We start from the raw sequence: 13,351 nt of genomic DNA on the forward strand, positions 1-13,351 counted from the left end.
TTTTTTTCATCAATAAGAGGAGCGTCTCCCAAAGGATGAGGATGATTGAGTAGAGCACCAGATTGTACCTGAGGAGTTTGAGCAAGGTCCCATGGGATCTTACCCTGTTCCTAGAAATTGCAGCTGGGGGGGATGGGGTGGGGAATTAGGCTGATTTTTTGGAGGGTGTTCAGTGCTCAGTTAAGAATTTTTGAGGTGATACGGATTAATGGGGCTTGTACTTCAATTTCAATCCCCTGGTTTCTGGGCTGTACCTGAAATTCTTGTCGTGTATGCTTTTGATCTTCAGTTTGTCCAAGGGCATCACTTCATCGGGCTTTGTTTCTCTGGGCACCTCCTTTCTCTGCTGCAGTAACTGTCTCTCTCTTGGATGTTAAACGTTGGCAACTTCCTCTCCACGACAAACCACCTCCCCTGAGCGGGGAATCCTTAGTCTCTCCCTGGGGGACGGTCAGGGGGGCGGCTCCCGCCCTTGCAGAAACCGTCACGGCGGACGAGTGAGGCCTTGTGGGGGGGGCGCCGATCCCTGCGCCCTGCCCAAGCCACGGGCGGCGGCCGCAGTGCGCTCTGCGGCCGGCCCTTACCTCAGACCCCGCCCGTCCTCCCTCGGGCGGCCTGAGGGGCTGCCCCGCTGCCGAAGCCCGCACAACTCCCCGGTGAGCCCTTGAAGGCTCGGTGCCGGCCGGGACAACCGCCCACCGTGCCCGCTAGGGCGTGCGGAGCGACTCGCCCCGCCTGGCCCCCGCCGGGCCCGGCCCAGCCCCGCAACCGTCGCCGCGGCAACGGGCGGGCGGCGCAGGGGCTCCTCTGGGGATTCCCCCGGGGCGGGGCCCCTGCGCGTGCCCGGCTCAGCGACGTCACCGCGTCAGGCGGCCGGTGCCGGAAGCGAGGTGCGGAAGGGCCGGAGCTGCCCTGCGGAGGCGCCATGGCGGCGGGATACCAGTACAGGCCCAACGGCGGCGGCGGCGCCCCGCTGCCCGACCCCACCTTCCTGTGGAACGTCTTCCAGAGGTGAGGCCGCCGCGCTCCCCGGGGGTGTCCTGGCGGCGCGACCCGCGCCGCCCTAACTGCCCCAGGGACGCGGAGGGCTGAGGGGGCTCCCTACACACACTGCGGCCGCCGCCGGGCCCTGCTGGGCCCAGGCACCCGCATCCCGCCGCGCTGAGGCGGCCGCCGCCACCCTCCGTCGTTCTCGGGCCGCGCTGCCCAGTCTTCCTGGGCGGGCCGGGCCCTCCCGGGGCTGCCGCTCCCTGAGGGGGCACGGGGAGGCAGCGGGCCTTGGGAGGCGCCCGGAAACGGCCGGCTGCTGCGGGGCAGCCTGTCACCGGCCGCGGGCATCCAGCGTAGGACTTGGCTGCCTTGAGGCCTTGCCGGGCGGGTAAACATCGCGGTTATATCCCTGTAGGAGGAGTCTGAGGGGGAGATCTAGGAAAGGCTTGAGGAGGAATAAGCATGGCTGCATTTTAGAGCAAAGGAAAGGGGTTAATGGAAGTGAGAAGATAACCTTGAAAACACTGGAGTCAGTTTTGACCTGAGAGTCCATAAAGAATTGTAAAGCTGAGAGGGTCAATGTGTCACTACAGGAAGGCTTGTAAAAAGGAATCTGATAAATGCTTAATAGAATAAAAACTAACAACAAATATTCTCTTGAACGCATCTGGAGCAGGAACCTGTAAGGGAGTTAGCAGGCCTGTGTTAAAAGGCACGCTGTCGAGGCAGTAGTATTAAAGAAGCTAAAGGAGTTTTTCACATTTGTGTCATGTCGAGGAAACTTGGCAGGTTCCTACGTTGGATCCATTTTTATGGGAGGTGTCTCAGAGGATCTATCTTGACTCAAGTGACAGCAAGAAGAGGTTAAGGAGTAGACAAAGAGTAGTAAGTTGCTAAAACTGGATAGTATTTACTTAGTTACTCAGGAGTGACTCAGGAATGTGGCAACTTACCTACCCAGCCTTCTGGAAAACCACTTCATCTGAGAACTTGGAGGGTTCATGCATGATGCTGTTTCTTTTTTTAAAGGGTCCAGAAAGAAACAGATCAACATTTCTGACTTTTGCATCAGGTAAACCAGCAGAAACCATTTTAAGTAATGTGGCTAGTCAGGAAAGTTGTATGGCTTTTGTTCAAAGTATTCCTGTCTGGCAAACGACTGTCTAAGGCTTGGAGTATGCTGAATAAGGATTGGGTATGGATATAGCTAGAACTGGTGCCATTGGTATCGCGTGTATAGCTTCCAGAGATCCTCTCAACATACAGAAGTATCAAAGGCCTTTGAATAAATCCAGTAGACGTAGAATGAAAGGGAAGGTCCTTTGCTGGATAAATAACAGACTAAAGAGAAGAGTGTGTGGTCATCTGCCCCACTGACAGATGGAGCTGTTCTGAGATCTTTATTCAATGTGTTCAGGAACAACTGGGGGAAAAGACGGTGAATGATCAGATGAAGTTTGTTGGTTACACTAACCAATTCCTGCAGTACATCAGGCCTATGAAGACCTCAGGAGTCCTGAATGACTGGGTCATATTGCCCTGTCATGGCCACATCGTTATGAAAATACCAGCTTAGCACCTAGTAGCAGCTCATAAAAGATAAAGAATGTTTGGAATACCTAGAAAAGAAACAGAAAATAAAAAAGGGGAGTGTCATTTCATTACTATAATCTATGCAATTTAAGCTTGCAATTTGAATGTTGTATGCAGTTTATATAATTTTTGAGATGGGGAAGGAATCTAGTAGAACAAACTGAAAAGGCCTGGAGAAAGACAATAAGGACTAAAGGAAAAAAACAGAGGGATCAACTAAGCACTCTGCTTTGGAATGGTAGTAACTGAGGGGAAATAAAACTGTCAGTGTCAAGGGGAAGGTCCTTGTATAGCATGGAGGGAAGGCCCCACTACCTTCAGATATCCTTTTAAAGAAGGCACAATTCTGCTTTATTTGGGCAGAAGTTACTTAGTTTATTAATTTTGTGATAGAACTCTATTCTAGTAGACTGTGGCGGCTCAATGGAAGCTGGCACCTGCCTGCGCTTTTTCACTTTTTGAACCCCTTTGAAAGGGGTCAAGGCCCTGCAGTCGATTCTTTCAGTATTGGCACTGGTCACATTAGTGGCTTTCTCTCCACTGCCAGCATCTTACTGAGAGAAACTGGGTGCCAAACCTGGGGCTCCAATTTGGAAGACCGACAGCTTACTACAGTGACATTAGGCATTTTGTGGATTTAACCAGCATGGTGTGCTCTGTGGTTCTTTTAAAAATAAACATAAATACATAAAAATACTTTTTTGTGTGGATTATGCCCAGACTGTTTTACTGCCAGTGTGTGTTTGTGTGTGTCTCTTCACTCATAAGTAAGTCTTGCAGTTTTCTTTGTAGCTTTTATCATGTTCCAGAATGCCTTCATCAATCTGAATGAAGTGGTTAATTTGCAGAAACTGTGAATTGTTTACCAAGTAAATGCAATTAGTGACTTTTCAGGAAAAGATTAATCTTATCTGGTGAGTAAGAACCAGACCGCTGAAGTCTTCTGTAAGTGGAACCTGTTAATTTCAGCCATTTAAAGCTTTTTTTTTTTTGCTTTTTTTTTTATCGCCAGGGTTGATAAAGATAGGAGTGGAATAATATCTGATAATGAACTTCAGCAGGCATTATCCAATGGTAAGTCTGTAAATGAGCAGTGAGGTATTTAGTTGTAAACTTAATGTTAAACTTCATGTGAGACTGGTTACTTGATGCCATAATTCTTTGACTGGGGGTGGGGAGAATGTTCCTACTACTGATTAATACTATTTAATAGACAAGAAAAGACTGAAGGGGAAGGAAAAAGGTGGTCAGTTCTGATTTATTTTTTGCTGAGCCCATTGTTCCTGTTTCTTTTGAATTTCAAGGGAAGTTTTCTGGGTTTGGTGCATGTTAATAATAACGCATTATAAACTGAGTACCTATTGTAAAAATTACTGGTTTGTATTCTGGGGAATGAAGGCATGGACATCCCTTTATTTTTTCCAGTTCTGCTCTCTAGGAAAAAAAAAAAAACGGTGATTTGTATATTCCTCTCTCATCACTACTGAACCTTTGTTTTTTAACCAGGATCAGTGTATAACCTGGACAAAGATCAGATGTTTACAGCCAGCCTTTTTACTGCACATAAAATCTTTTCATACAGTACGGTGCAGGAATTGAAGATGGTAATTTTTAATATTTTTTTTTTTCCCCAAATGAGGCGTGTTTGGGTTTTCTTCCCTAACAAAGTAGAAAAATGCACTCTAGATGTAGTATTAAAACTTCCTATTAGTCTGTCAGTTCCCCGTCATAACGCTTAAAGAGTAACTAGGTATAGTGAAATAACTCATGGAAGCAAAATAAAAAAAAAAAAACCAAAAATTTTTCCAGTAGCCTATTTTTACTTTCTTCTGGTGACTTAGGGTGGGTAGGGTTGTACTTTTTGGTTGGTTTTTTTTTTCCACTTAGAAATCTGAAAAAGTGCTTATTGAAGCAGTTTGTGCATCTTTGAGTCCATATCAAGTTCCCCTTCTCCCAGGGTTTAATTCCTTCATCCTTCCTGTGCTTTGCGACTGAGAAGGACTTAAACTGATGTTGTGAGCTGCTGTGTACACAGACTGAAAGGCTCCTTTTTGTCAGTAATCACCTGACTTGAAATAAATTTGGATAAATACTCTATGTAGTAAAATTGTGGTCTTTGTAGCTGCTGCACCTGATCCATAACTAAAATACTATTTAGAATAACAACTTCAGCAAAAGCTAAGTTAAAATGATTAAGTCACTGTTTTCATTTAAGATTACAGTGCTGTTTAGAACAATGTGGGAACCTGATTTACCTGCCATTTTAAACTTCATGTATTTTAAATATCTTCTCATCTGATTGAATTTAAGGTTAATAGGCAGTGATGACTATCTGAACTCTTTTCTTTCCTTATTTCCAGTGTAGATTAGCAGTTTCAGTGCTTTGCAGTTATGAAGAATCCACACCAAGTGAATTCACTATTAGACAAAATATTTACAGAACTGTAAGCTTCCTTCATTCTGAGAGATTCTAGATCTTGTACACCAAAGTCACTAACAATTCACTATATTCTTTTCAAAATATATCCTCTAGTGGATGGTTGTGTGCAGCTGTCCTGCAGTCTAACATGGGCTAAAATAATGTTACGTGTTTATCTCTGAAACATTTTTAAAAGTCTGCATAGTGCTCATTAAAATTTGAAGTTCAATGTGTTTTTGACATTCAGCTTTTCAACATGTCAAGTCTATGCAAATAACAGTATACTTACCTGGGAGGGACTGATCATCACTTCATCTAGTTGTTTGCACAATAAAACACTGTGCTTCCTTTCCTTCCTGTTTTTTCTGTGCTGTCATGTAAAGTTAGTAGTAGTCAGGGGAGGAGGAGGGAACAGTCTTTCCCTGTTAATTGGAACAGGCTGAAATCAGTACAGTTCTGCAGCACTGGAGTTGCTCAGATTTCACTCTATGGTGTTTATATGAATCTCTTGAAAATTTCAACATGAAATAAGTTAACTTTCAAACTGTATTTTCACTTTTTCCTCTATTCTGCTAAGAGTTAAATGCTGGCACCCTATTAATAATTCCATTATTTTTTATTTTTGTCAGGAGACATACAGCTCTAAGGTACTGATGTCCTGTGTGTAAAATACTGCTTAAGCATTTTCAGAGCCATTTTTACTCTTCTCTTTCTCTGCTTATGTTTTTCTGTATGTGCAAACGGTCCCATGGCCTGCCTACAGTATAGGTTGTTTCCCCATCACTGCATCTGCAGACTTCCACTGATACAGTCTCCCTTCTATGGGAGAAATTCAGCGCTAGTATAAGTGTTACTTACACCACTGCAGCTTGATGCAGCAAAGCAGCCATGCTTTCACAAAGCCTGCTTAATACCAGCGCAGCTTTTCTACTGTTTATTTGTGGTCGGCTAACTGCATCATGGCAAACGCCTCTACAGTACCCCTAGTCTTGCTTGTTCCTCTGTGGTCCCTGCACTCAGCCACAGTTAATATATGCTTCTTGGTCTTCCTGGTACCTTCACAGGCTCTAGAGAATTGGTAGGGAAATTCTAGATGAGGCACAGTATTCCTCTTAATTGAAAGCTTAATGCTTCCTAGCACTCTGGAATGCTCCCAACCGAATGAAAACTGTTCCAAAGTTCCAAAGCCTCTAAATATCCAGAGAAGTACAAAGCTCCTCTTCAGATCATTCTTGCTCAGGCCCTTTTAAGCAGCAATATTTCTTGCTCAGAAAATACTAATTTAAACTAACACTTCATTGATCTAGCAGTGGAGGAGGGATTTATACTAGACTCTAAATTGTGCTGTGTGGTTTTGCCATATTAGGAACTCTTTCTTTTCACATGTCAGAAACTAAATAACTTGGAGTAATACACCTGTAAAATAAGAAATAAGCAGATGGGCTTTTACCAAGTAATAGATATGAGACATTGTGTGAGTTATAGCTTAAAACTCTTCTGCTCCCATCAGTAGAAAAAGTGGGACTTCAGTTTTGATCTTGCCTTTTATCCAATGCCTTCTGACTACCTGGGATGAAAAAAATCCTTCTTAGTTCTTCCAACGTTTTAGGTTTTGGAGGGTTTTTTTGGTGCAGCCTGAAAAACGTTGGTTTCTGTGTAGTATCTGTAGAGCGTTGGTCTGAAGTCATCTCTGAATGGTCAAGAACATAATTACTTCAAAGCAGCCTTATTTTATAATATGCTAGCTCCATGTCTTCTAGCTCTGAATTCACTGTTTTAAGTTCTTACCTGATTTTTTTGGTTGGTTTGTTGGTTGGTTGCATTTTTGAAAAACGTTGCCTAGTATTGAGGATCTAAGTGATTCTTTCTGTTTCAGGCACGTGGACTCCGTTTAATCCAGCAACAGTCAGGTCAATTCTTGGTGAGTGTAGTTGTGTGATGTGAAATAGTCAAAATACTGTTTTGTGATCTGTTCAGATGACTGAATGCTATCAATTGCTGCACTGTTTCAGAGAAATAAGTATGTACAAATATCACAATACATACACAAGATGTATTTCTACTGTAATAACAAATGCCTGTTTAAAGGCCTTTTGAACTAATTTGCCTGTAGTGTGAACAAGCTGGGCTTTCATTGTTAGATGGTATGTCTGGTATGTTGCAACATGTCTTTACTCTTCCTTTTTTTTTTTTTTGCCTCTTCAGACAGCCCAGCAGTAGTAAGTTAAACTCAAGTATTTTCCCTTTTGAATAATACAGGACTGCCCTTTGTGTGCGCACACAGGCGCTTGTCGAAGTAGTCTGAGAAAATGTTACTGTACAACTGAATAGATAGCAACTGTCATTTATGCGTGGAGAAACTGTCAGCTTGAAGATTCTAAAACGATATTATATAGCTTGTCTTTGTAACTAGTTTTTCCTGTCTTGCATGTTAATCCAAAGTTCTGCTCCAAAAAGACCAAACAGAAGCTGTTCAATATTCTAATTCTTTAGTGTCCTAAAATAATTTCCAGTAATGCACATGAAGATAGTAGTAGAACAGGAGAAAAATTCAAGCACAAAAAAAAATCTTTTCTATCATACAGTTCATAAATCCAAGGACTAATTTTTTTGTGTTGTTTTTAATAAGTATTCAGCAGCAGTCTTGAGTTCTATCTCTATGATATGCGTTTTGTATAAAGATTACAGTATCAGTAAGTCAAATGCAGATAAATATCCCAGCATTTCTGTCAGTCAGTAGACTCAGACTTTTTCCTGTGTCCTTAAAAAAAGAACACACACACACACACACACACATCCTTCTTTTTGTCACTGGATGATCAATCAAGCCCTATTTTCAAACTGGAAATGAAAACCCAGGAAAAATAATGTGATTAATTCTGGTCCTCTTCTATCTCGTTTTATCTTTTCCTCCTTCAGTGGATGACTACTTGCTTTTTTTTGTCAGAACTTTCCAAAATACCACTAGTATTTTAGCAATTCCTTTTCTGTCTTCAGTACCTTCCACAAAGCGCTCTTGCTGCCTTCTGAAATACCAGCAGATCTTTCTGAGGAGTAGTATGATTAAAGCTTGATAAGTTTCTTATTTTTTATTTCAGGCATGTTCGACAGGGAAAACAAAGGTGGTGTGAACTTCAATGAATTCACAGGAGTCTGGAAGTACATCTCAGATTGGCAGAATGTCTTTCGAACGTATGACAGAGACAATTCTGGAATGATTGACAAAAATGAACTAAAGCAAGCACTAACAGGTTTTGGTAATTCATTTGTAATTACAGTTCTTATGACTGCATTATGTCATCAGATGAGCTGATTATTAGGGCTGTACTGCTCTGACAAATGTGACTAAAGATGAGGCGAGTGAAATACAGTTTTCCTTTTAGGTATAAGGTACCTTTTAAAGATGTCCCTGCGACAATTACTTTTCTTTAAGCTGTTTCCTTTAACGAAAGAAATTAAAACATTCCACACACGTACTGACACATCCAGTTTCAGTCTCTGTTAGCTGCTCCGAGGGCGTTACCAACACTTGAGGTAAATGCCTGAACTTGGAAGGTACTTGACACAGCCTCATGCTTTTTAAAATGCAGCCAGCTGCTACGCCAGGGCAGCATTCTGTTGGCAAAAGAACTTTCAGTCAATTGACTTCACTTATAAAAACCTGAGCTGCAGCCCTAAACCGTTCCCTCAACCAACTAGTCGCTTTAATCAGTAATTATGTTTACTGTGACTCTTGTCTATTATTATTATTAAGCACGGCTTTTATTGCATGCTTTTTAAACATAGAGATATTTAGGAAAAATAGAAAGTTGTCTCTTCTACCTCCTTACTGTTTTCTGGTTTTGTTATACCTGCCTGCTAAACAACCTCGTTCTTTTTATAGAAGGACTGTGGTAATTGGAACCTTTTAAAGCATTTCTCTTTTCCAAGGTTACCGACTGTCTGATCAATTCTACGATATCCTTATTCGGAAATTTGACAGACAAGGAAGAGGGCAAGTTGCTTTTGATGACTTTATTCAGTGTTGTGTTGTTTTACAGGTAAGAAAGGAGATATATTTTAATGTCCATTGTAAAAAAAAAAAAAAAAAAAAAAAACAAAAAAACAAAAAAATCACCTTTTCTTAAGCTTTTATGGTTCTCATTTTAACTATAATATTAGATCTAGAACTTGCTTTTATTTATGATAAAACACTAGTTATTCACTAGTTATTCATTTGCATAATAAGTAAATTTGATACAAATTTGAGGTGGCAAAAAATGTAAAATAGTCTGTTTTAAAAGGAAAACACGTAACACTAGTTCCATTAGTTTAATACGCACGCTTCCTCTGCATCTTGTGTGTACTAAAACTGGAGTGTGTCATGTCCCATGGTGCCCATCATTCTCGTAATCTGAATTGTGAGTTTTTTGTGTGTGTTTAAGGCTCAAACTAAAAGGAATTTGACCTAGCAAGCTGAATTATTCAGTCTTTTGTCATTTCTGTTCCTGCAGGGGCAATGGCAGTAAAAAACATCTCCCCCCTTTAAAGCCAGTCATAAAAAGCTGTCTGGTCTATAAGTTTTAAAAGCTGCCTGGTCTAGGGCTATGTAAGCACTTAGGTATCGTATCATAAGGCGGTTTTAGAATCAGATCTGCTATGGAGCTCAGGCATGAGACATGGCAAAGAGCTAACCTCGATTTGCAGGAGGCTGTAAAGTGTCTACAGAGGGGATGAACAGAAAGTGTTCATAAAACTATAGCAACCTAAGTGGCAAGGGAAATACGTGTCAGTCTCAACTTTCCCGATGTACAAAAATTTATGGTTTTTCTTTTTCCCCCCCCTTTGCAGAGGTTGACTGATGTGTTCCGACGTTACGATACTGATCAAGATGGCTGGATTCAGGTGTCCTATGAGCAATATCTTTCCATGGTCTTCAGCATCGTATGACACTGATAACTAGCCATAGCACACTGGCGTTACACAGACTGGAGTTGCCAAATCATCCTGTACTGAATAAGATTATTGATGTATTATAATGGATATAACTTCACATTCTTGAATTTTGTATGTTGGTCGTCACCTTCAGAATCTGTACTTGAGTTGGTTTTTATTTTGTATGACTGTACAATATGACCATCTCTGCTTACTGTAGGACAGAAAGCACAGAATCTAGATTTAACTGGTGCAATGTCAAACTTAACCTTCTTCCACATATCCTGCATGGGGAAAAATGACTCTTTAGAAATGCCAAATTAAAATAATGCTTGTTAGTTTGTAAGAGTTGAAAGTCAGAAGTTGCACAACATGTTTTGCATGTGCCTTACTTTTATAAATAAGAGTTTAATGTATTAATTTTTAATACAGAATTTAAAATGAAGTAAAAATATTAGATCAACTTTTAGAGCCTACTTCATTTTTGTACAGCATTTTTAGGCGGGGGGGAGTTTGTTTCTGTATTCTAGTTTTCTACACTTCAGGGGTCCCTCCCGCTTTTCCTTGCCTTATCTTTTTATTTTCTAGTTGCCTCCTTCTTTCAGGGTATCCTCGGGACACCTTCAAACAGAACTTCTTCACAGCTGTGTCCAATACCGCATCTTCCTCAACACGTTCCCTACAATAAACTGCTCTGGATACATAGTTCCCTTTGCTCAGTGGGCTCATTTAACACCAATAGTCTTCCTTTTTGTGCTGAAGCACTTATTTTAGGTGCCCTTGAATTGACAGTCAAAATTCTCACAACCTTACCCTCATCTCACCAGTTGCAGATGGAGAGGGACACGGTGGAAAAAGCGAACCAAAAAAAGTAGTGACTGATTCCTGTCGTACGTTATCTCCTGCAGTAACTTTGAAGAAGCAACGAGAAGTTAACAAGTTATCTTAGGTTGCTCTAGGAAAATCTTACACCAGCACTATCCAAAGCACTTAAAAATACTCAAGCAGCACTATTCCCTGTAATCACTGCTCTTCAGGATATGTTTACAGGCGAGAGCTTTTAGCTTTTATTCAAAGACTTTTTTCTTAAACTGTAGCAATAGCGATTTATTCCTAAGTCCTCTCCCATCCCCAGCTCACTGTACGCAGGCAGTCCGCACACACCCTTTTGGTTCAAATTTCATAATTACACACAGCCACAGGCAGGTAAGCTGTGGTTGATGGGAGCACCTACACCTAAACTGATGCTGTCACTGATACCAAGCTGATGTTCCAAGAGATTATGCAGAGAGGGTTTGGTTCCACAGGCCATCCTGCTCAAAAAAACCCCAATGTTAAAATGCTACTTCCCAAGTGTCTCAGCCAGAATATAGTATTTGGTGTCTGGGTGCAGACAGCCAAGTGGCAAGTGCAGTTAACAACTAAAACATCTGTCACGCAGAGAAGCTGCTACTAGTTGTCAAGTGATATGCAAACAGACCCATAGCAACAGTTCAACAACGTTTTCTAAACACTTTTCTGGTGTGAACCATCCGTGGAGAGGCTGATGGTCTCCACAGCTTATGCACATAGAAACAAGGTGCTCTCCCAGAGCACTCTGGGCATCATTGTCCTAAGGGCAGTGGATCATCCCAATGGGCTCTGGGTGAGGTGGGGGAGCAGGAATAAAGACCGATGTCTGAGAACACCTGAGAACTGTCAAAGTTACTTATGTTTAAGAAGACAAGGGAGAAAGACTTCAAACAGTTACTACTCAAACCTTACCTCCCCAGAAGGCTGAGACGATCGCTATGTATGTTCTTTTCAGAAAAAAAAGGGCCCAGAGTTCTGGGCTCAAAAGTGCTTCTCCATTAAATGACCCCACATTTAAAAGAGCTTCCCCATTCCCTTCCCACTAAGGATCTGTCCCTTTGGCTCACACATTCACCCAAATGAAACCCAGTATTTCTGGGAAGCATTCTGAGGATCATTAACAGGTCCACGGTACAAAACTAAAAAAGCTGGAAACAAAGAAATTTCCCAAGTTGTCTCCTGTGAAGGATGTGTCCTTTTTCCACCCAACCTTGGTAATACTTCACTGTCTTTGGTGTAGAACAACTGGCTCCAGCACTTTCTGAAGGAGCCTTGCTGCTGCGGAAAATCACCAAAGCGGCTCTGGACTGGAATGACTCCTGTCTCAGTGGGAAACGGATGCTTCTGAAGGTGTGAAAGCAGGTACACCACAGACCAAGAAACTGGCTGGAAAGTAGACCGTTTACCCCCCCAACCATATTCTAGTTTGGATTTTTATCAATGGCTTTTTAAGGAAATGTGAAATTGGCTGAAAGGGCTCTGGTGCAGCCTCAAAACTCTCATCTCAGCGGCAGAGCTTGTGGTGTAGCTGTATTAGTGCTGAAGAATGGCAAGCATCTAAAGTGATGCTGCTCTGCAGGCTATCAATGCCTACCTTGTGATGGGTGTTTCCTGAAGAAGGACCAGAGCCTAGAGAAAGAGGAACAGGCAGCAGACTCATTCTGCTCCAGTTCTCTACTACATGGAGCAAGATAAGGCAAAGAGATTTGTTGGGAGTGAAGAGTAGGCAGAAGTTGATTCAAGGAAATTGGCCAACGCAAGAAAACAGAAGGAACAAGAGGTCTTGGCTTAGGCAAGCCTGTTGAAGAAGTAACTAGTAGGATAACAGAACTTCCAAGGCACATTTCACTTTTTTTTCCATGAGGTCTTCTTACCTGGTGCCTCTGTGGACACTGCTGGTCAGGTGCCAAAGAAGGTCAGAAGCCTGGATTTGTTTTCCTAGCGTCATTTGATTCCCCCTTTAAAGGTGGCAGGGTTGAAGTGAGTCAGAACAAATAAGACAAAATTCAAAGTCGCCATTGCTTAGAAGTCATGTTTGTAGGATGAGCTGCTGGCTAGAGAGAAAGAAGTGAAACAGGCAGACAGATCCTCAGGGTGGGTCCTGTAAAAGAAAATACTCTGAGTTGCAAGTACCCGACCCTACGGAGGAAGGGAAGATGCTACAGAAGCCCTCCAAATGAGGGAATGATGCACAGCACTCGCAATTCTATACAGCCCTAGGAAAAAAGGAAAAACCATCACTCCTGTCACAGGGGCAGACAGTTCCTTTGCAGACTTGTATCCTGAAGATGCTTCTGTCTGTTTCTTTTTGACTTTAATTTGAATACTAGGAAATCGAACTCCATGAAGGAATGAGTTCCTGCAATAACTAAGATGCTACTTGTTTGACACAAGTCAACTATACCTGTTTGCTGGTATGGGACACAGTTGTAGAGGTCACAGCTATAGACCAAAAGTCAGTCAAACCTGGAGTGCCAAGTGGTGGAACCCAGGCTAGTATCAGTACAGAAATTGCACACTGAAGCTTTGTATTTCCAAAACTAGGAAGAGCTTTGAAAAGAAGAAAAATAAAAAGAGAATTAA

The 13,351-nt window shown here is 42.2% G+C and overlaps 1 protein-coding gene across 8 annotated transcripts; it reads left to right on the forward strand.

The window, feature by feature from the left end:
• Nucleotides 1–636: 636 nt before the first annotated feature.
• On the forward strand, nt 637–10,621 carry PDCD6 (programmed cell death 6). Of its 8 annotated transcripts, none has more exons than XM_074576443.1 (7): nt 880–1,011; nt 3,364–3,497; nt 3,596–3,657; nt 6,879–6,923; nt 8,101–8,253; nt 8,933–9,042; nt 9,833–10,621. In XM_074576443.1, the coding sequence occupies exons 2-7, from the start codon at nt 3,457–3,459 to the stop codon at nt 9,929–9,931; spliced, it is 510 nt and encodes a 169-aa protein (XP_074432544.1). In that variant the 5' UTR covers nt 880–1,011; nt 3,364–3,456; the 3' UTR covers nt 9,932–10,621. The 8 variants fall into 8 exon arrangements, with proteins under 8 accessions (XP_074432547.1, XP_074432541.1, XP_074432544.1 ...); XM_074576441.1 differs by having other exon boundaries at nt 881–1,011; nt 3,376–3,497; nt 8,101–8,259; XM_074576442.1 differs by having other exon boundaries at nt 887–1,011; nt 8,101–8,259.
• The last annotated feature ends 2,730 nt before the right edge of the window (nt 10,622–13,351 follow it).

This window comes from Larus michahellis, chromosome 2 (assembly GCF_964199755.1).
Source record: "Larus michahellis chromosome 2, bLarMic1.1, whole genome shotgun sequence".
Lineage (NCBI taxonomy): Eukaryota > Metazoa > Chordata > Aves > Charadriiformes > Laridae > Larus > Larus michahellis.

Excerpts from the sequence above, each read along its gene's own strand:
- PDCD6 (XM_074576446.1), top strand. The coding sequence starts at position 926 with ATGGCGGCGGGATACCAGTACAGGCCCAACGGCGGCGGCGGCGCCCCG. Across the intron at positions 8,260-8,932 it reads GCAAGCACTAACAGGTTTTG|GTTACCGACTGTCTGATCAA; the intron begins GTAATTCATTTG and ends CTCTTTTCCAAG. Across the intron at positions 9,043-9,832 it reads AGTGTTGTGTTGTTTTACAG|AGGTTGACTGATGTGTTCCG; the intron begins GTAAGAAAGGAG and ends CCCCCTTTGCAG.